At 50.4% G+C, this 19779-nt stretch overlaps 1 protein-coding gene across 1 annotated transcript in view; it reads right to left on the bottom strand.

Moving 5' to 3' along the window:
* Nucleotides 1–1272: 1272 nt before the first annotated feature.
* Nucleotides 1273–19779, bottom strand: part of MAP2K2 (mitogen-activated protein kinase kinase 2) — a 60581-nt gene continuing 42074 nt past the window's right edge. The window contains exons 7-11 of the mRNA XM_029614252.1: nucleotides 13441–13654; nucleotides 12460–12524; nucleotides 6279–6340; nucleotides 5038–5083; nucleotides 1273–4474 (exon numbers count right to left, since the gene is read on the bottom strand). Coding sequence (XP_029470112.1) covers nucleotides 4364–4474; nucleotides 5038–5083; nucleotides 6279–6340; nucleotides 12460–12524; nucleotides 13441–13654 — 498 coding nt within the window. The 3' untranslated portion in view covers nucleotides 1273–4363. The remainder of the gene's footprint in view (nucleotides 4475–5037; nucleotides 5084–6278; nucleotides 6341–12459; nucleotides 12525–13440; nucleotides 13655–19779) is intronic.

Here is a 19779-nt window from a genome sequence, read left to right as displayed (position 1 = left end):
GCATTGTGAAAAATAAATCCTGCTGTTGCTTCTAAGTCAGATCCTCATGGTATGACCTCTTGTTCTAGAACATTCTTTTCTCTGCAAAAGGTTTGCTTAAGCCTGTTTCAAGCATTTGAATGTCTCCCTCTTACCTCCAGTCAACCCTCCTTCCCCCTAGTCTCTTCTCTCCTTTAGTTTATACATTTAGATCCTTAGTTCCATTAAACAGAGTTTTGCTGTAGACCTTGCACCATTTTGATAGCCTCTTTGATCTGCCTATATGTATCACTGTGAAGGTATGGTCTCTAGACCTGGACACGCTTCTAAAGGAGGTCTCACCAATGACCTCTAAAGAGGCTCTCTCAACTTTTTTTTTTTTTTTTGTATTGGTTATGCCGCTCCCTGTGATCTAGCATCCCTCAGACTTTGGACAGCACCTTATCACATGGTTTTGCTACCTCCAGCTCATGATCATACCCTTGGTACACAATTTTGCATTTAAGTAGAACCGCCAAGCATTGAACCACAGGCTCTCTTAGATCTTCTCATTCTGTCTTCTCCTTCAGGGGTGTCCAAGTCTGTTGAAGATCTGCATCATTTGCAAAAAAAAAAAAAAATCCTCTTTCTTGGATCCTCCTTTTTCTTTCTTGCCTCTATCAGAAATTTAGAGCCCATAAGTATTCTAGTTGTTTTTCAAATGCCATTGCAATTACACCTTCATGTGTATTTAACCACCACCTGAAGAAGGAACTTTCATGGCCCTGGAAACTCATGTATTACTTAGTTCTCACACTCTACAGACTCAATACAGCTACTGGGCATGCGTATTTCAGGGTACTGAAAGCAAACAGTGTAGTGCGCCTACTAGTTCCCTTCTCTCCTGGCAGGCTCCCCACCCCCATAAAAAAAAAAAAGCTGCACAATAACTTGCTCCTAATGTCTGTGAAATAGGAAGGTAAAGCCTTTTTTTTTTTTTTGCTTCAATTAGTGTTCACTATTTTTGATTTTATGTGCACTATTTGGAAAGTAGTGCACACTAAAAATTAACAAAAAAAAAAAGCATAACATGAGAAAAATTTACAAAGACAAGTTTGACTGCACAGCCCTACTATGAAAATGATACTTTTCAAAATAATTAACTGAGAAATTAGATAAATAACTCTTCACTATTATTGAACCTGAGTTGTGAAATGGTATGAACTACAGCAGTGGGTTCAGGTAAATAGTCCAACACATTGTCATTAAAAGTTAATATGAAAAAGAAAAAAAAAAAAGAAGCAAAATGCACTGTTATGCTTTTATCTCTTTATTGTTTTGGTTCATCTGTTTTAAACACTCAGCATGTCTGAACCACAATCTGCATGAAATGAACCTTGTAAGGACAGCCCCTCTCACAGGACTAATCAGTAATGAATCAGTCCCAGAGACTTCAGGGACTCCAGTCAGTGTTGTCCCCTTCTCCCCCACCAGTGAGATAAATGCAGCAAAACCTAGCAGCAAAATGACCCCTTCCCCCCACTGTCTCGCTCCACCCTAGCCAACTTCCCAGCCACCTACTACAAAGGATCTCAAACAGAAAAAGACCCTGTCTCTTCTTGGCTAAACTCGTACCTGGAGGCAGTACTATGCGCTACTGAATCCAAAGCACAGGGCAAAAAAAAAAAAAAAGTGCTGACAATTTTTTTTTTATTTTTAATATATCTTTAAAATCCTCCTGCCCAGCCACTGGTCTCATCTTCCCCTCATACCCAGTATTAATAATCAGAGAACAGGTGAAATTTAACACACCTCAGCTTATTCAAAACAAAAAAACCATGAACATCCTTAAAGCACTATATCACTTTATGGACATAACGAGCACATAATTCATTAATAGCTATTAAAAATAAATGTTATGTTTTAGATACAATCTCTGCCTGAAAAGCAACCCTGAAGTGAGAGAGGGAAAGGGGGCAGAGAGAAGAGGAATTAGGGGCATATTCTTCTATATCATGCTGTCCTATCTTCCTGGTCATCTTTATTTGAAAAACAGACATATACAGCTTCACATTACAGGATGAGCAAACAGCGGATCTATTTTTTTGCACGAAGAAGAGCTGGAATTCTCAAGGGCAGCATCAAACCTTGCGAGTCCCTACATAATATTCTGTCAGGATGGGCAGTTCCATGACTGGATGCTGTCCGAGAAGTGCCAAAAGCACATGCATTGTCATCTAAAATCACCAGGAACCCTCAGCCATGGAAAAGTCCTATGGAGATGACCGGCTCACATTCTCAATGTGTTAGATGGAAAAGGGTTGAAGACTGGGCAGTTAGGGGAGATGAGAAAGGGTTCAAATGATCAAACTGTGGAAGGGGTTTTTTTTCCCTCCCAGCATAAGAGATACTCAGCTTTTAAAGATTTGCTTAGCCTCTCTTTTGGAAGTGGCTAACCTGTCCACTGTCTGGAATGTCCTTAATGCAATTCACCAAGCCAAAGGAGAGACATGCTAAGACTCAATGCATACTTGCATCAAATTCAGACTTGCCCATGCTTCAGCAGCTCAACCATAATGTGGTGCTGTTCTGACATCTCAGAAGCCCCACCTTCTCTCCCCTAGAGATTCAAGGGTTGCAATATGGATGCCTCCACCGCGTACAGAAAAAAAAAAAAAACTAGAACCAAATTTTGCAGAGCTGATTAAAAAAAAAAAAATTTCACTCACTTTTTACCAATGCCTCCTTTCTCTCAGTGAAAAATTCTCAGCAAATAATTAAAATTCAGCTTAAAGCAGAAGTGTGAAAAAAAAAAAAAAGCAATTTACTGTTTTTTCGGATCAGCAAAAAAACAAAACAACAAACAAAAAAAACATTAAATAAAGCACAAGTTTGTTTTGGTTTTTTTTTTAAACAGGAATCCTCTTTCTGCATTTCACAGTCTGCATATGGTACAGAAATGACCTCTGTTGGGTCACGTGTCACCACTCAGGCTGGCATCATGATTTAGGCCTAAGTTGCCTATTGAACCCACAATACAGGAGGGATTAATGGACACATTTTCTCAGCTAACAGCAAAAGTACAAAGCAATTCTAAAATGTCTGGGGTCAAGGATTTTTTGTTTCTACATTCAACAGAACAGTGATATTGATTAAAATCCAAGCTGCTTTGCTTTTCCTTCTTCTCACCTCAAAGCCACTGAGGCTGGCTTACTCTCCACACCTATTGCACTACCTGAGTACAGTGGAATGGTGTTTAAAAAAAAAACCAAAAAACAATCCAGAACTGGATCTGGTGTCAGGTAGCAAGGTTTGATGTGTTGACCCTCCTCTGCCTCACGGCTGTAGGAGATACAGGCAGTACTAGGTATGGTGCAAGCAGTCAGGGCACCCTTTACACGCAGCTAATCAATGATCACCCACTCAGACAGGAGGCAACAGCACAGTTGACAAACCCAAGGAAACCAAGCTGCATTCGGTGTTGCTTTAGTTCTGTGGCTGCAGGGGCTTATCCCTTGGTAAGAAAGCAGATGACTTCTTCCACCCATTCTCATCAAAGATGGATCTCTGATTAATGCTGCACCTACTTGTCAACCCTCTGATCGCTAATAATTCAACCCCAAAATATTAGTACCCAGAGCTGAACATTACTGTATCCTCTCTATCTAAAGAAGCACATAGCTAGGGTCTACACAAGCCTACAAGGGCTTTATATCCTTCCAAAACACAAGAGTCATGAAGTCCCCATTCCCTCGACCCTAGAATTGAGTGGTGACGTATCAGGGAAGAGGAAGCATTCTTGTGCAAGATAGAAAGGCCTCTGGGTCCACCCATTTCACATCCCACTCTCAATCTCCAAAAATACCAAAGGCCCGTTTGCAGGACAGATTTCTCTGATGCAATCCCAATCCTGCTCATTTTCCACTCCCCTCAATGAATTTTCTCAACAAAGTTCTAATAAGCAAGATACAATTCACATTCTGCATCAGCAGCTCTTTCTTTGATTCCATAATCACACCACTGAAAAGAAAACAAAAGAAAAATAGAAAGGAAACAGACCCTAGTATGAAGCCCGTGACCTTTTCCAGCTCTCCCCTTAGCGACTGCTTCAATAGGTCATGAGTGAAAAAGCAGCAGCAGCATCACATTTCCCAGAATGTCCAAGGCCTCAGTACGACTGAGCCGTGAATAAAAGAACAAATAAAAATCCAAAGCAAGCTGTCTGCAGATTTATTCCCTTCTCGCCCTTCCCCCAGTGCCCTCACTGTCAGGGGGAGGGGTCTTTCATGGACAGTGAGGTGTAATAAAGGGAGCAAAGCAAGGGGGTAGGGGAAGGAGCAGGAGACTGTTCTGCTTCCCACAGAGACAGATGGATGGATGGACACAAGATGGTCTGGCTTGCATTTTACACAGCAGTGCGGGTTGGGGTGCTGGGCTGGTTTAAGCCCAGGGTTTTACACAGCCAGCCTGCAAAATCCACCTCTTCCACCTCTGAGCGCTTGATGAAGGTATGATTCTACAAGGCAAGATGACATCATTACTTTCTCTACAGTAGCCGTTCCCCACTCCCCCCCTACCCTCCCCCCCCCCCCCTTGCAAACTGGACCAGTTACACACACCAGAACTGGTTTACTGCCCCATAATACACTAAACCCAGCAGCGGTAACTGGTTTCTCTTTCACATTATGCCAGTCTGACATGCAGAGCAATCTGCAAATATAGACAAGTGGTTGGAAATGGGGGACTGGCACAATCCTAGAGATCCCTGGCAGCAAGGCGGCAACAGGAAAGGCCAGAGTTTGATTGCAATCTATGGCACTGTGCCGGCAAGAACTGAGCAGACTGGATGGGCCAACTGTGCCTAGGACAAAATATTCTAACACTTCCAATGCCCATGTCCTTATTTACTGGTATACCCTAAATTTCAAACTTTACACAGCCTAGGCTTCTTTGGGCACAATGAAAAATCTTCCCATTTTTGGCCTTCAATAGACAGCTGTGTTCTGGAAAACTCAAGCCCCCGGAGTTCCACACAACAGTCCTCAGACCGAAACTGACCCTCTCCCAAACCATCCTTACCATCAGCATCTTCAGATCTGCCCTGTCTGCTGGATTCTTAATTAAACTGAAAACAAAAAACAGAAGAGGTAAGTTCTCAGCACTTTTGCTTCCCTTACAGCACAAGGGACTGTTGTGTAAAACGGGAGTGTGATTGGGATTAGCGCATTTCAAAGGGGCATAGCTGCTGCACAGGCTGGAGCCAACACCTCCTCTCCCTCTGCCTACCGCCCATTTACCGAGGTTTGGAAAGAATTTCACTCATAAATCCAGTACTGAACAAGTCAAGAAGCGAATTTTCAGAGATCCCTGAGCGGCTCAATTTGGGTTCTCATTTACTTTGTTAATCAAAAATGCTTTTCTTTTGGGCTGAAAATCAGCTTTAAGACAGCTATTGATCTGCCCAAGTTAAGAAGCCCAGCACTGGAAATCAATGCTGAGTGTTTAACTTCATTCTCCTGAGTGGCCCTACCCACTTTTAAGAAGCCTCAATTCTGATGCTCAGCAGGGGGAATTTTCACATATGTGGTTCCCACCATCTCACATCAGGTATATAGATCTTTTCAGTATTGACCTCCATGTTCTCAATCAGGAGCACCCTTCCAACCTCCAATTTCAAAATGTTTACCTGTATAGTCAACATCCAATAAGAACACTGGACAAGTTTTATTCTGTGTGATTTAAGAAATCTTTGTATGGAACAATGAACAAAAAGTTTTAGAAAGCAAAAAAAAGCGTTTCATGTTAAACCAACATAGGCTGAAGATCCAGTCTCTTTAAAGAGCAGTTAGTATGTTTGGCAGGAGAGGGAAAGATTTCAATGCTAGAGCAGCAAGAGATGCTACAGACCAACAGTAAACTGCACTGGAAGAGCTCAGTACTGAACCCAAGGAGTCCTGCAGGTCATAACTCAGGGCAGATCTGTGTGTGGGGGCGGGGTCTCACTACTGGAATAGCAGGAGGTGCTGCTGGGCAGGAGTGAGGTGCATTGGCAGAGCTGTGTGCAGGGGCTGGGTGGGGGATCTCAATACTGAAATAGACAGTGCTGCAGGGCAGGACTGGAATGCACTGGCAGTATATCCCAGTACCGTTTCAGTGAGTGCTGCTGACTTATGCCTTGGCAGTGTTGTTTGTGGCACAGAACAGGAAATAATGAGTGCCAGAAGCCAGTACTAACGGAGAAAAACGCCAGGCTTAGGTGTTTCCTAAATGCAATAGCTGTTTAGGGATCTCTCACTTTTGCTACACAGCAAAGTCCTTACCATTTATGTACAAACTCCTGGAAGTCCTGCGTGAAAACTCCACTTGGTAGTTTCGGAGGAGGCTGGGAGACAGGAGGATAAGCAGTCAGCAGAAACCCAAATCAGCCTACCCTGGACAGCAACCAGGAAATCTACAGCTCTTTTCTTAAAAGGTTCACCACATAAGAAAATTATTCCTTACCTGCTAATTTTCATTCCCCCTTCCAGCAGATGGAGTCAAATAGAACTTTGAAGGATGCTTCCTTATAAGGTAGTGCACCCTCTACTAATCCTCAGTATGGAGTATATCAAAGCAAAGAGGAAAATCAGGATGGATCAAGAACAATAGAATTAAGTAACAAATAACAGTGTGCAAAAGGCACAAAACAGTGTCAAACAACAAACTTGCAGAATGAACCATTAACCAGCCAAAGGAAAAAAGGCACTGAAGAACAATTTGAGCAGAGAGGCAATCCCAAACCCAATAAAACAGTCAGGGAGGGCATCTGGACTGATCCTTGGTACTACAGGAATGAAAATTAGCAGGTAAGGAATAATTTTCTTTTCCCTGTACGTACCAGGATCAGTCCAGACAGTGGGATGTACCAAAGCTTCCCTACGTAGGGTGGGCCCCGGAAAGCCCTGCTCGAATGACCCTAGACCCAAAGGAGCCAAAAGTAGGCAACTGTATGTGTAGACAATAATGATGAGCAAAGGAATATTACGATTTCCAAGTTGCTGCTCGACAAATCTCCTGGAACGAGACAGATTGCATCTCCGCCCAGGAAGCAGCCCGAGCTTGAAGAGAACGGGCCTCGACACCCGCCGGAGGTTGTCGACCCGCTCCAATGTAGGCCACAGAGATTGCCTCCTTCAGCCAGCGAGCAAATGGTAGTTTTCAACACCTTGGCCCCCTTCCTCGGACCATGCCAGAGAACAAAAAGATGGTCCGACAACCGAAAATCATTAGTGACTTCCAGACAGCAAATGAGGATATGCTTGACATCTAGCTTGCGTAGATCCGCCGATGCGTCCGCTGAGAAGGACAGAAGTTCTACCGTCTGATTCAAGTGGAACTCTGAAACCACCTTGGGCAGAAAAGCAGGCACAGTGCACAAGGAAACTCCTGAATCCATAAAACTAAGGTAGGGCTCTCTGCATGAGAGTGCTTGAAGCTCCGAGATTCTGCGGGCAGAACAAACAGCTACCAGGAAAATCGTCTTGAGAGTGATATCCTTGAGGGTCGCGGAACGCATGGGTTCAAAGGGTGGACCGACGAAGATTCGGAGAACGAGATTGAGACTCCACAAAGGATAAAGAGCGTGGACCGGGGGTTTCACGTGCTTCACCCTCCTGAGGAATCGGATGATATCCAGGTGAGAGGAGAGGGAAGTTCCCTCTCGCTGATGAAGTAGAGAGCCTAGGGCAAAGACTTGCACTCTCAGCGAGTTGTAGGCCAGACCCTTGTCCCGTCCCTGTTGAAGAAAAGATAGGAACTGAGCCACTGAGGCGGTCCGTGGCAAAACAGGTATGGAAGCACACCAGTTCTCAAAAACTTTCCATACCCTGATATAGGAGATGGAGGTAGACGTCTTTCTAGCCTTGAGGAGGATCGAGATAACGGCCTCTGAGTATCCACGCCGTCTCAGCTGGCGCCTCTCAAAAGCCAGGCCGCAAGACAGAAGCGATCAGCCTGGGCGAAAGATACCGGACCCTGATGCAGCAAGCGTGGAAGGTGACCCAGACGAAGAGGTCCATCCACTGCGAGGTTGATCAAGTCTGCAAACCAGACACGACGGGGCCATTCTGGCGCCACCAGCATTACCGGACCCTGGTGGGACTATTCTCCGGAGCACCTTGCCCACCAGAGGCCAAGGGGGAAACACGTAGAGGAGAACGTGACGGGGCCAGGGGAGGAACTAAGGCATTCACTCCCTCTGTGCCGTACTCTCTTCTGCGACTGAAGAACCAAGCTGCCTTGGCATTCCGGGAGGTTGCCATTAGATCCAGATAGGGGGTCCCCCATCTGTGGAACAAGAGATTCACCACCTCCTCTGAGAGTTCCCACTCTCCGGGATCTAGATGTTGATGACTGAGAAAGTCGGCTTGAACGTTGTCTATGCCTGCGATGTGGGAAGCCGCTAGGCAGGAGAGATGAGTCTCCGCCCACGCCATCAACCTGTCTGTCTCCTGAGAGATATGCCGGCTTCTCGTGCCCCCTTGGTGATTTATGTAGGCCCAGTGGTCGCATTGTCTGAGAGTATTCGGACTGCGTGATGATGGACGAGAGGTAGGAAGTGTTTCAATGCCAGACGCACTGCTCTGGTCTCCAAGCGATTGATCGGCCAAGTTGCTTGGGACGGCGTCCACTTCCCTTGCGCAGAACTCTTCTGACACACCGCTCCCAAGCCAGAGAGACTGGCGTCCGTCGTGACGATTACCCATTTCGGGATGTCCAAAGGAACACCCTGGAGAAGATGAGACAGGTTGAACCACCACGAGAGACTGTCCTTGGCTCCCTGCGGGAGAGGAAGGATGGCTTGGAAGTCCCGAGACACCGGCTTCCAGCGGGAGAGCAAGGCGAGCTGTAAGGGATGCATATGTGCAAACGCCCAGGGGACCAGATCGATGGTGGAAGCCATGTATCCCAGGACCTGGAGGTAATCCCACACCGTTGGAAGCGAGAGACCAATGAATCGCTGTATCTGAGCTATGAGTGTATGACCCCTGTCTGGGGACAGAGACACCTTGCCCAGCGCTGTGTCGAAATGTGCCCCCAGGAAGTCCAGAGACTGAGATGGAGAAAGGCTGCTCTTGGCGAAGTTGACCACCAACCGAGGGAGTGAAGAAGCGTCAACACCTCGACCGCCCAGTGGCACTGGGCTGAGGACTTTGCCTGAATGAGCCAGTCGTCCAGGTATGGGTGCACCAAGATTCCCTCCCTCCGGAGAGCGGCAGCTCCTACTATCAGCACCTTTGTGAAGGTTCGAGGAGCGGTCGCAAGACCAAAGGGTAGAGCCGGGAACTGGAAATGCTGTCCCAGAATTTTGAATCACAGAAAACGCTGATGCGCTTGGAGGATGGGAATGTGTAGATAAGCTTCCATCAGATCCAGGGAGGCCAAAAATTCTCCGGAGTGTACCACCGCTATCATGGAGCGCAAGGTTTCCATCCGAAAGTGGGGAATCTTGAGGGCCCTGTTTACCATCTTGAGATCGGGCGGAAGGAACCTTCCTTCTTGGGAACTACGAAGTATAACAAATAATGTCCCCGGCCTACTACCAGGGAGGGGGGAGGGGGGGGGGGGGAGACCGGACGAATCGCTCCAAGAGCCAGAAGCCTGTCGAGTGTCTGCCGGACTATGCGTTGTTTCTGGACTGGGCCACCTGGCGAGAAGAGGAACCTGTCTCTTAGCGGCCGAGCAAATTCCAACGCGTAGCCGTTTCTTAGAATATCCAGGACCCACTGATCTGACATGATGTTGACCCACTCCTCGTAGAAAAGGGAAAGACGTCCCCCTATCCTGGGGATCGGGGAGTGGGCCGGCATAGCTTCATTGTGAAGACTTAGAGGACGTCCCCTGGGCCGGATCAGAGCTGGGCTGTCTTCAGGCACGAAAGGACTGAGTCCAGGATTGAGATCGAGAGGACAGCTGACGAGGAGCTGCAGTCCTTGCCTGGCGGAAACGACGTTGATTCCTGAATCACTTCTAGTGGAATTAAAAGACCTAGAAGAACGAGGGCGATCCTCTGGCAGTTTGTGTACCTTATTCTCTCCGAGGGACTTTATAATCTGGTCCAGATCCTCCCCAAATAGTAGCTTGCCCTATAAGGGTAGGGATCCCAGCTGCGACTTGGAAGAAGAATCCGCCGACCAGTTGCAAAGCCAGAGGAGGCATCTAGCCGAGACTGCAGAAACCATAGATCTGGCCAATACTCTCAGAATTTCATATATAGAGCATCTGCTCCATATGCTATGACGGCCTCCAGGTGGTCTGCCTGAAGTGCTTCCTCAGGAGGCAAATCCTGGGAGCTGAGCAGCTGTTGAAGCCAGCGGAGGACTGCACGCTGAGCGAAGGAACTACAAATGGCCGCCCGGACCCCCAGGGCGGACACCTCGAAAACTCTTAAGATAAACTTCCAGCTTTCGATCTTGAAGATCTCGCAAGGCTGCACCACCCGTTACTGGAATGGTAGTTCTTTTCCTCACCGCTGAGACTGCAGAATCTACTTTGGGAACCTTAAGAAGCTCCAGGAAATCATCCGGGAGAGGATATAGCTTATCCATGGCTCTGCTGACCTTGAGGGAGGTCTCCAGAGAATCCCATTCCCTGGATAACAGTTGAAGGAAAGGACCTACACGGCGGACGTAGACCAGCCAGAAGGGGGTCCCCTTTCTTCGCTGGTGGATTAGGCTCAGGCGGGTCCGGAGGGGCCTCAATGTCCAATTCCTGTAGTATATGTGGAATGAGGGGGTCCAGCTCATCCCTCTGGAAGATCCGCAGGACTCCAATTGAGCCGTCGTTGAAGGTTCATCTGGATCTGGGTCCTGCTGAGGAACAGACCCCCCCCCCCCTGCAGAGGGGTGTACCAAATGGACCCTTGGAGCGCTTGAGGTGGTTGGAGGTACACCTGGTCCCAGGACCGCTGACCCTTGGGCACTCCCCACGGTCTGGGCATTTCCAAAGACCTCAGTGGAATCAGCCAGTCTGGGTACCTTAGGAGGAGGAGGTCCCGCCAAAACTTCCTGGTGCTGGCCCATTCTGGCCAGGTAAGCATTGTGAAGCAGGAGAACAAAATCCATGGAAGACGGAGGTGGCCCCGATGGAGGAAGAGTGGGAAGATCCCCTGACGGAGGAAAAAGCTCCAGTGGTGGAACGGGTGTCAAAACCGGCGGCTGAGATGAAAAAGGAGCATCCTGCTCTTCTCCTGTTAGCGCCGGAGCAGCCGAGTCTGGAGACAAAAGGGCCGCCGTTCCCGCAATCAGCCCCTGAGCGTTGAGGCGTGCCAGAAGACGAGAACCAGAGTGGCCCGGCAAGCTGTGCAAATCCCCTTAAGGGAGAGCCTCGACCTGGGCTCTCCACAAGCACAGCACCTGGATGAACGAGGCATGAGGAACCCCGACGGAGCCGCAAGGGAACCAGCTGTTCTTAACGCGAGAAACAGGCAAGGTTTACAGCTGCGGGAAAAAACCGGTTCGTGGCTGTAAGAAGTGGGTAATAGCCTCCGCTTCAGTCCTGTTCTCTCTCTATCCCTCAGCAACCCACAGATAGAGACACAGAGGAATAATGCCTCTCTGTGCCGGCTGCCCAGAGAAAAACGGCGTCTCAGGAGCAGCGGGTCGGACAGCAGCCACAGGGGGAGAGGTCGGCACCACTGACTTGCACCCCGGAGAGAGGAAATAACCTGTCAAAAGGAAATAAAAACAAACTTACCCCGAAAACGGAGATGGGAGGGGTGGGGAGAGCTGCAAATAGTACTGCCTGCAAGCAATAGAATGCTCCCACTAAAACAGGAGCGGAGGCTACAGGAAAGCTCTCCAAATAATTCCCTCAGAAAATTCAAAATTCAAAGATTTTTTTTTTTTTTAAATTAGACTTGATCCATCCAAAAGAAAGGAAAGCTGAGGAAAATAGAGAAAATTCCTAAAATAGCTTTCTAATTATCTCAGTGGGGAACGAAAGCCACCACTTATCTGCTGGAGTCCAGAGAATACTGAGGATTAGTAGAGGGTGCACTACCTTATAAGGAAGCGTCCTTCAAAGTTCTATCTGACGCCATCTGCTGGAAGGGGGAGATAACCCACTGTCTGGACTGATCCTGGTACGTACAGGGAACAGTAAAAGATGCGCAGGATTCACTCTTTCCCAACTCAGAATGTTACCAGTCATCCAAAGAAAGAGCCGGGGTCTTTAGCAAGTTTAATCACAACCCACAGCCTGGAACAACCCCATGGATCCACCCCACATACTGTATCTATCAGCACACTCTCACAGCCAAGCATGCTAAAGGAAAACAGAGAGCATTTTCAGAACGGCTGGCTTTTGGGGGGCAGGGCATAGTAGACAACAGAACTTTGCTAGGAATCCCACGATTCTTTTGATTGATACAGACAACTTCCACCTGGAAGAACTGCAAGGCCACACAGTGAAAATGACTGCAGGGTTTAGAGGGGTTGAGAAGGAGACAAATAATGTACAAACCTCATTGACAATGTAGTCCAGGAGCTCAAATATGGCCATAGCTGGCCGGCTGTCCATGCCATGCCCTAGAGTGAAAACAGTGAACAAATCTTAAGTATGCCTGTCTTAGGAAAGATGCCCACTGGAAATGCTCCCAATTTAGCCTCCTTCACAAATGCTGTTTGTATAAGCGTTCCCAGAATGCTCACAACACCACCTCTCTGGCTTTTCTCAACTTCTTTCCACATTTGAACCTAGCCACTGAGCTGGGGAACCAGACCACCTAACCTTGAGGGTAAACATGGCATCCAGCAATTAGAATCCGTACTCGGTCAAATACTATCAGGCCGATTCAGTAAGAATTGTGGGAGAATGGGCACTCCATGTTCAGCGCTTGTTCTCCCAACGTGCCCAGCAACCTCTCCTGGGCGCGTGATCCTGTATCTAAAATGAGGGGTTGTGCTAAAAGGAAGCCCTAGGGATGATTATGCGTCCTTAGCGCCTCCTTGGCTCAGGAGAGGTGGCTCTGTCAGTGAGTTCAGGAAACCCGCACTCAATTTTACGAGCGTCTGTTTTCCGAACCTGCTCGGTTAGGAAAACAGATGCCGTTAAAATTGAGCCTCTGTTCTCCTAACCGGACGGCACATTTTTAAAAATTTTTTTACATTTTTGGGCAGGCGTTAATTTCTGAGCATAAAATGTGTGGACTGGCCACACATTTTACTTTCAGTATACCGAGTGACTAACTAATAGCCTTATCAACATGCAAGTGATGAGTGCTATTAGTTTCTAGGGGGGTTTGGCGGTGCGTTTGACGCGCTAAACCCCTTACAGTATAAGGGGTAATAAACGTATGTCGAAAACACATTGCCAATCGCGTGTCAAACAGTGCACTCTGTCGAGCGCACTTTTCAGAATCGGCCGATTGTGTTTGCAAAGTCTGAGCTGTTCGCCTGCCTGGCCAGCAGGTGTCACTATGAGAACAGCACTTCAGGATCTTACCACTGATAGGGCGTCCTGGGGGTCTTGGCCGTGGTGAGATACTGTGAGGTTCTCCCTCTGCCCCATCCACCACAGGACGGCCAAATATCGCTTCCAGCTCCTTGGCATCTGGTGGGGGTATGGGATACCTGCCGATCGAGAGCTCCACCAGGGATAAACCCATACTCCAGATATCGGACTGAACAGAGTAATGTGTACCTTGTAAGCGCTCCGGCTGAAAGAATGAACACAGGCAGATTGCAGTTAAATTGCTATCCTCAAACAGTGCAGTAGAGTCTGTGGTTGAGAGATCTCATCAACAATACAATACAGATCTAAACAACGGCGTGGAACTGGAACAGACTTTTGCATTTTTTTTTTTTTTTTTTGAGACAAACAAATTTGCTCATGACATAATAAAAGTGTACAAGAACACAGGAAGAATCTTTCAAACAAGGATGCTGTGAGTGCAGTACTGTCCCATAATGGAAATCAGCCCAAACTCTTTCCACTGTGATGACTTTTTTTCACTGCTTTGCTGATCCTACAGGCCCCACACCCCACGCTCTGGGCCTTTATTCCTACAGAAGCTGAGATGTCATCTCATCCCAGCTCTCGAATTTTCCCTGTCCCTATCTGGACAACAAGTTCTCCACCCAAGTGCATGGATTCACAAGAGAGCTCCCTGCTGCTAACAGCAACCCTACTGTGCTAGGGCAGCAAAGCTCCAATGTCAGTATGTCCTGCCCTGCTGTGGGAAATGAGGTCATAACGATATCAATCACTACTCTGGTGTAGTTGGAACAATATGGATGCTTCAAGCAGCAGCAATAGACAGCTTTTACATAAGCTACCTTGAACCTAAAAGTTATTGCTTAGCCATTACTGGTATGCTCAGCTGTGAGAAGGGGGGGGGGGGGGGCCGGGCTTTTAATTAATCTGATATTCTCACCAGCACTAATTGCTGCTGGCAGGGTGTGGGGGAGGCAGAGTTTCTCAAACCCAGTTCCCTGTACGTACCAGGATCAGTCCAGGACACCTGGGTTGTGACTCCGCACCAGTAGATGGAGACAGACTAAAACTTGTGGGCGGAGCATATATGCCCCTGTGCCAGTCACAGCCCCTCAGTCTTACTCTGTCTCCAGTAGGTGGTGCAGGTCTGGTCACAGCCCTGTCGGGCCTGATTCTGTGTGGTTAGTCAGGTTCGCTTTTGGCTTTTATTTTCTATTAGGCCTATTTGGGTTTTTTTTCTGCAAATTGAGGTTTGTTTAATTGTTTAGTTTAGTCCCGGTTGCCCTGCCTCCCTGGGGAGTTGAGAGGTCCTGAGGGGACTACCCTCCCCAGGTTGAGGCCGCTGCTAGGGTCGAGGACCCGGCTGGTCTAGTAGCAGCGTCAGGGGTGACACCGGGGAGCCCGGTTCACTCACCCCTGCAGGACATAGGGCTTTTAAGTACCAGGGACAGCGTTTTTTTCTGTTAAAAAAAAAAAAAAAAAGTGTTTTATTTTTATTTTCTGTCGGCTCTCCGTTTCCTGGCGTTGCGCTCCGTTCCACTCAAGGGGGGGGCATCGTCGGCAGGGGGGAGGTTGCCGTTTTCTGCCGCGGTGATTTTCTAATTTTTTTCAGCATCCCTCATTGTTTTTCGGCGCGTACTTTTCTTTCCCGCGGTTTCAGCCATGCCGCGCGGCTCGCAGTGCAGGGCCTGCGGCTCGGCGCGCGCGCGTCTCTCCCGGGACGGCCTTTACTCGGACTGCGTCCTGGGAGACGAGGGATCATCGGGGGCACCTCGGGGGGCCCGTTCCCGGGTGGCACGATCGCCGTCGCAGGTGGGGGGAGCCCCTGACAGGCCTTCTGATCCTTTCCCGATTTCTGCGGGAGTGGCGGCCATCTTGTCCACCGGCCGGGTAGTCTCGCGCGAGACGGTGGGGGGCCTCGGTCTTGCCCCCTGAGCTATCCCCGCAGCGGGGTGCGGCGGGGGAGGGCCCCTCGGAGGGGCCCCGGTCCCGGGGGACTTCGGAAAACGATTCCTCGGATTCAGGCGAGTTCTCAGAGGTTTTGGTGCTTTTGCTGCGCAAGGTGCTCCGATATAGGCGAAGTAAGCACAGCCGGGGGGACGCCTCGCGCGCGCGGGTCCACCGGTCCCCGCCGAAGAAGAAGCCGGCCAGGAGGGCGGCGAAGGTCGCCCAGGGCGCGGACCGGAGCAAGCGGCTTCCGCGAGGGGTGCCGCAGGACTCGGAGTCCGAAGAATCCGCCGGGGCGGACACGGAGGCCTCTGAGGAGCCCGGGCCGGGACGGCAGCGTCAGATGGCTCCGCGCAGCCCAGTACAGGGAAAGGAGCACAGGCCGTCGACGGGGATGACCCCAAGGTGGTGCGTTTGTTCCGTAGGGAGGAACTGTCGCCGCTTATCCCGGCCATTCTCCAGGAGTTGGGGATTGAAGCCCCTCCGGTGGTGGTCCGCCAGGAGGCAAATATGGATCCCGTTCTGCTCGGGCTCACAGGGCCGGCGGTCGCTTTTCCTTTTCATTTTTCGGCCACGGATATCCTCTTCAAGGAATGGGATACTCAGGAGTTGGGTCTGAAGGTCAGCAAAGCCACGGACAAGCTTTACCCTTTGCCGGAGGACGCGCTGGAGCTCCTCCGGCTTCCAAAGGTGGATTCGGCGGTGTCCGCTGTCACGAAGAGGTCTACCATCCCGGTCACGGGAGCAACAGCCCTCCGGGATATTCAAGACCGGAAGTTGGAGGTTCAACTCAAAAAGATTTTCGAGGTTTCTGCCCTAGGAGTGCGGGCCGCCATTTGCATGAATTTTGCTATGCGGGCTAGTCTGCGCTGGGCTCAAGTCCTTCAGGCGAATGCGGATCTCTCTGCAGAGGAGGCTTCTCAAGCAGACAGGTTGGAGGCGGCCATTGCCTATGGGGCTGATGCTCTCCATGATCTTTTGCGCACCTCAGCTCGCTCCATGGTGGCAGCGGTGTCGGCGTGGCGTCTTCTTTGGCTGCGCAACTGGGCAGCGGATGGCTCTTCCAAGGCTCACCTCGGGGCATTGCCATTTAAGGGGAAATTGCTATTCGGCAAGGAGTTAGACGATTTGATGGTTTCCCTGGGTGAGAATCGAGCGTTTAAGCTGCCGGAGGTTAGGGCCCGGCCGCGATCTTCCTTCTCAGGAAGAGCCCGGTTCCGGGGGCCCAGGAAGTCCAGACCGCAAAGATCCTCTGGACCCACATATAGACCGTCCTCCTCGCGGAACGTTCAGTGGCAGCAGTCCTTTCGGGGCAAACGTTTTGGCCGGCAAGGAGGGGCTCCGTCTGGTGCGGGGTCCAAGCCTTCACAATGAAGTTCGGCCGGCCCATCCCTCCTCGCGTCCTCGGCACGTTGTTCCAAACGTGGGGGCGCGTCTCTCCTTCTTCCTCGAGGAATGGGCCAGCATGACGTCGGATCAGTGGGTCCTCGACGTGATAAGACACGGCTACGAGTTAGATTTTGCTCGCATCCCAGCGGACAAATTTCTGGTCTCACCCTGCAAGGATCCCAAGAAGAAGGCGGCGGTGCTAGACACCATCCAAAGACTAGAAAGCTTGGGAGCCATCTCTCCGGTTCTGGCCGATCAGTACGGCAAGGGCCGTTACTCCATTTACTTCATAGTCCCCAAGAAAGACGGCTCTTTCCGCCCCATTCTGGATCTGAAGGGAGTCAACAGATTTCTTCGGGTCCCTCATTTCAAGATGGAAACCATTCGTTCCGTGATCGCGTCAGTGCGCCCCGGCGAATTCCTGGCGTCCCTAGATCTCACAGAAGCAAACCTTCATGTGGGCATCCATCCAGCGTATCAGCAGTTCCTGCGGTTTTGCATTCTGGGCAGGCACTTCCAGTTCCGGGCGCTCCCGTTCGGCCTGGCGACAGCGCCTCGGACATTCACGAAAGTGATGGTGGTCGTAGCGGCGCAGTTGCGACGGGAAGGCCTGCTGGTTCACCCTTACCTCGACGATTGGCTGATCCGGGCGAAGTCTCAGAGTCTGTGTCGGCAGGCGGTGGCCAGGGTGTTACAGCTCTTGCAGTCCCTGGGCTGGGTGGTCAACTACAACAAGAGTCATCTCGAACCTTCTCAGTCCTTGGAGTATCTTGGAGCCCTTTTCGACACGAAACGAGGCAAGGTGATTCTCTCTCAGGAACGAATATGCAAACTGCAGTCTCAGGTACTACGTCTTCTGTCGCTACACCAGCCACGAGTCTGCGATTACCTGACGGTTCTGGGATCTATGGCATCCACGCTGGCGTTAGTCCCTTGGGCGTTCGCTCATCTACGGCCGCTGCAGTCCTCATTGCTTTCCTGCTGGAAACCAGTTTTCAGAGGAGTTCTATCTACCTCTACCTCTCGAGGGGAAGGCGCGATCCAGCCTGAGCTGGTGGCTGGATTCCACACATCTCTCCTGTGGCGTGTCCCTTATGGTGCCCGACTGGACGGTGGTGTCCACGGATGCCAGTCTTTCCGGCTGGGGGGCAGTGGGCCAAGGGAAGTCGGTTCAGGGTCTGTGGTCAGAGTCGCAGACCCGGTGGTCTATCAACCGGCTGGAGACCAGAGCAGTCCTTCTGGCGCTGCATGCCTTTCTACCCCTAGTACGCGGACGGGCGGTCCGGGTATTGTCGGACAACGCTACCACCGTGGCTTACATCAATCGCCAGGGCGGGACAAGAAGTCCTCTAGTGGCGGAGGAGGCGCGGCTCTTGATGCTCTGGGCAGAGCGGCATCTCAGCCATCTCGCTGCGTCCCACATCGCAGGAGTCGACAACGTACAGGCGGATTTTCTCAGCCGTCACCGCCTGGATCCCGGAGAGTGGGAGCTGGCGGACGAGGCGTTTCTCTTCATCTGCAAGACTTGGGGAACGCCCCACATGGATCTGATGGCCATGTGGCACAACGCAAAGGCTCCGAGATTTTACAGTCGACGTCGCGAAAGGGGCGCAGAGGGAGTCGATGCGTTGGTGCTTCCCTGGCCGGCGGGAGTGCTTCTGTATGTGTTCCCACCGTGGCCCATGATTGGCAAGATTCTGCGGCGCATAGAATTGCACCCGTCCAACGTGATCATGGTGGCGCCGGAGTGGCCGCGCCGTCCCTGGTTTGCGGACTTAGTCCAGTTGTCGGTGGCTGCACCCCTTCGACTTCAGGGGTTCGCGGGGCTTCTTCGGCAGGGCCCCGTCTGTTTGGAGGATGCGGATCACTTCTGTCTCGCGGCATGGCTTTTGAGAGGTATCGCTTGAAAAGAAAAGGCTACTCTGATGCGGTCGTTGCTACGTTGCTGAGATCCAGAAAGCAGTCTACATCCCTAGCTTATGTTCGGGTCTGGGTCGTCTTTGAGGAATGGTGCGTGGAGCGGGGTCTGGATCCCACTTCCGCTTCTATTTCCGATATTTTGGCGTTTCTCCAGGCGGGGCTCGCCAAAGGCTTAGTGTGCAATTCCCTTCGGGTTCAAGTGGCGGCGCTTGGGTGTTTGCGAGGTAAGGTCCGGGGAGTCTCTCTGGCTCTTCACCCGGATATCTCCCGTTTTCTTCGGGGGGCTAAACACCTCCGTCCTCCTTTGCGCCTCCCTTGCCCGTCTTGGAACCTCAACTGGGTGCTCTCTGCCTTATGTTCCGCGCCGTTTGAGCCCCTGAAACGTTCTACGCTCAAGGATCTCACGTTAAAAACTGTATTCCTGGAGGCGATTGCGTCGGCCCGTCGTGTTTCGGAATTACAGGCATTGTCCTGTAGGGAGCCCTTCTTGCGCATCTCCGATTCCGGGGTTTCCTTGCGGACGGTTCCTTCCTTTCTTCCTAAGGTCGTGTCGGCTTTCCATTTGAATCAATCGATTGAACTCCCCGCTTTCGCGGTTGGGGAGTCTTCGGACCCGAAAACGAGAGACTTGAGAAAGCTAGATGTGCGGAGGTCCCTTCTTCGCTATCTTGAGGTTACCAACCCGTTTCGGGTGACGGATCATCTGTTTGTGTTGACTTCGGGCCCAAAGAAAGGTTCTGCGGCGTCCCGCACAACCATTGCCCGTTGGCTCAAGGAAGCCATTGGTTCCGCGTACATTCTGTGCGGAAAATCGCCGCCGGTGGGTCTTCGGGCTCATTCGACGCGGTCTCACGCTGCGTCTTGGGCGGAATCTACTCAGGTGTCGCCTCGAGATTTGCAGGGCGGCTACCTGGAAGTCGTTGCATACCTTCATTAAACATTACCGGTTGGATGTTCAAGCTCCTGAAGCTGGGGGTTTTGGAGAGAGGGTACTCCGAGCGGGACTCTCTGCTTCCCACCCTTGGTAAGTTAGCTCTGGTACATCCCAGGTGTCCTGGACTGATCCTGGTACGTACAGGGAAAGGAAAATTA

The sequence above is a fragment of the Rhinatrema bivittatum genome, chromosome 8 (genome assembly GCF_901001135.1).
Source record: "Rhinatrema bivittatum chromosome 8, aRhiBiv1.1, whole genome shotgun sequence".
Taxonomy (NCBI): Eukaryota; Metazoa; Chordata; class Amphibia; order Gymnophiona; family Rhinatrematidae; genus Rhinatrema; species Rhinatrema bivittatum.
Note: the sequence above shows the minus strand (reverse complement) of the source record. Positions and strands in the feature narration are given on the sequence as shown.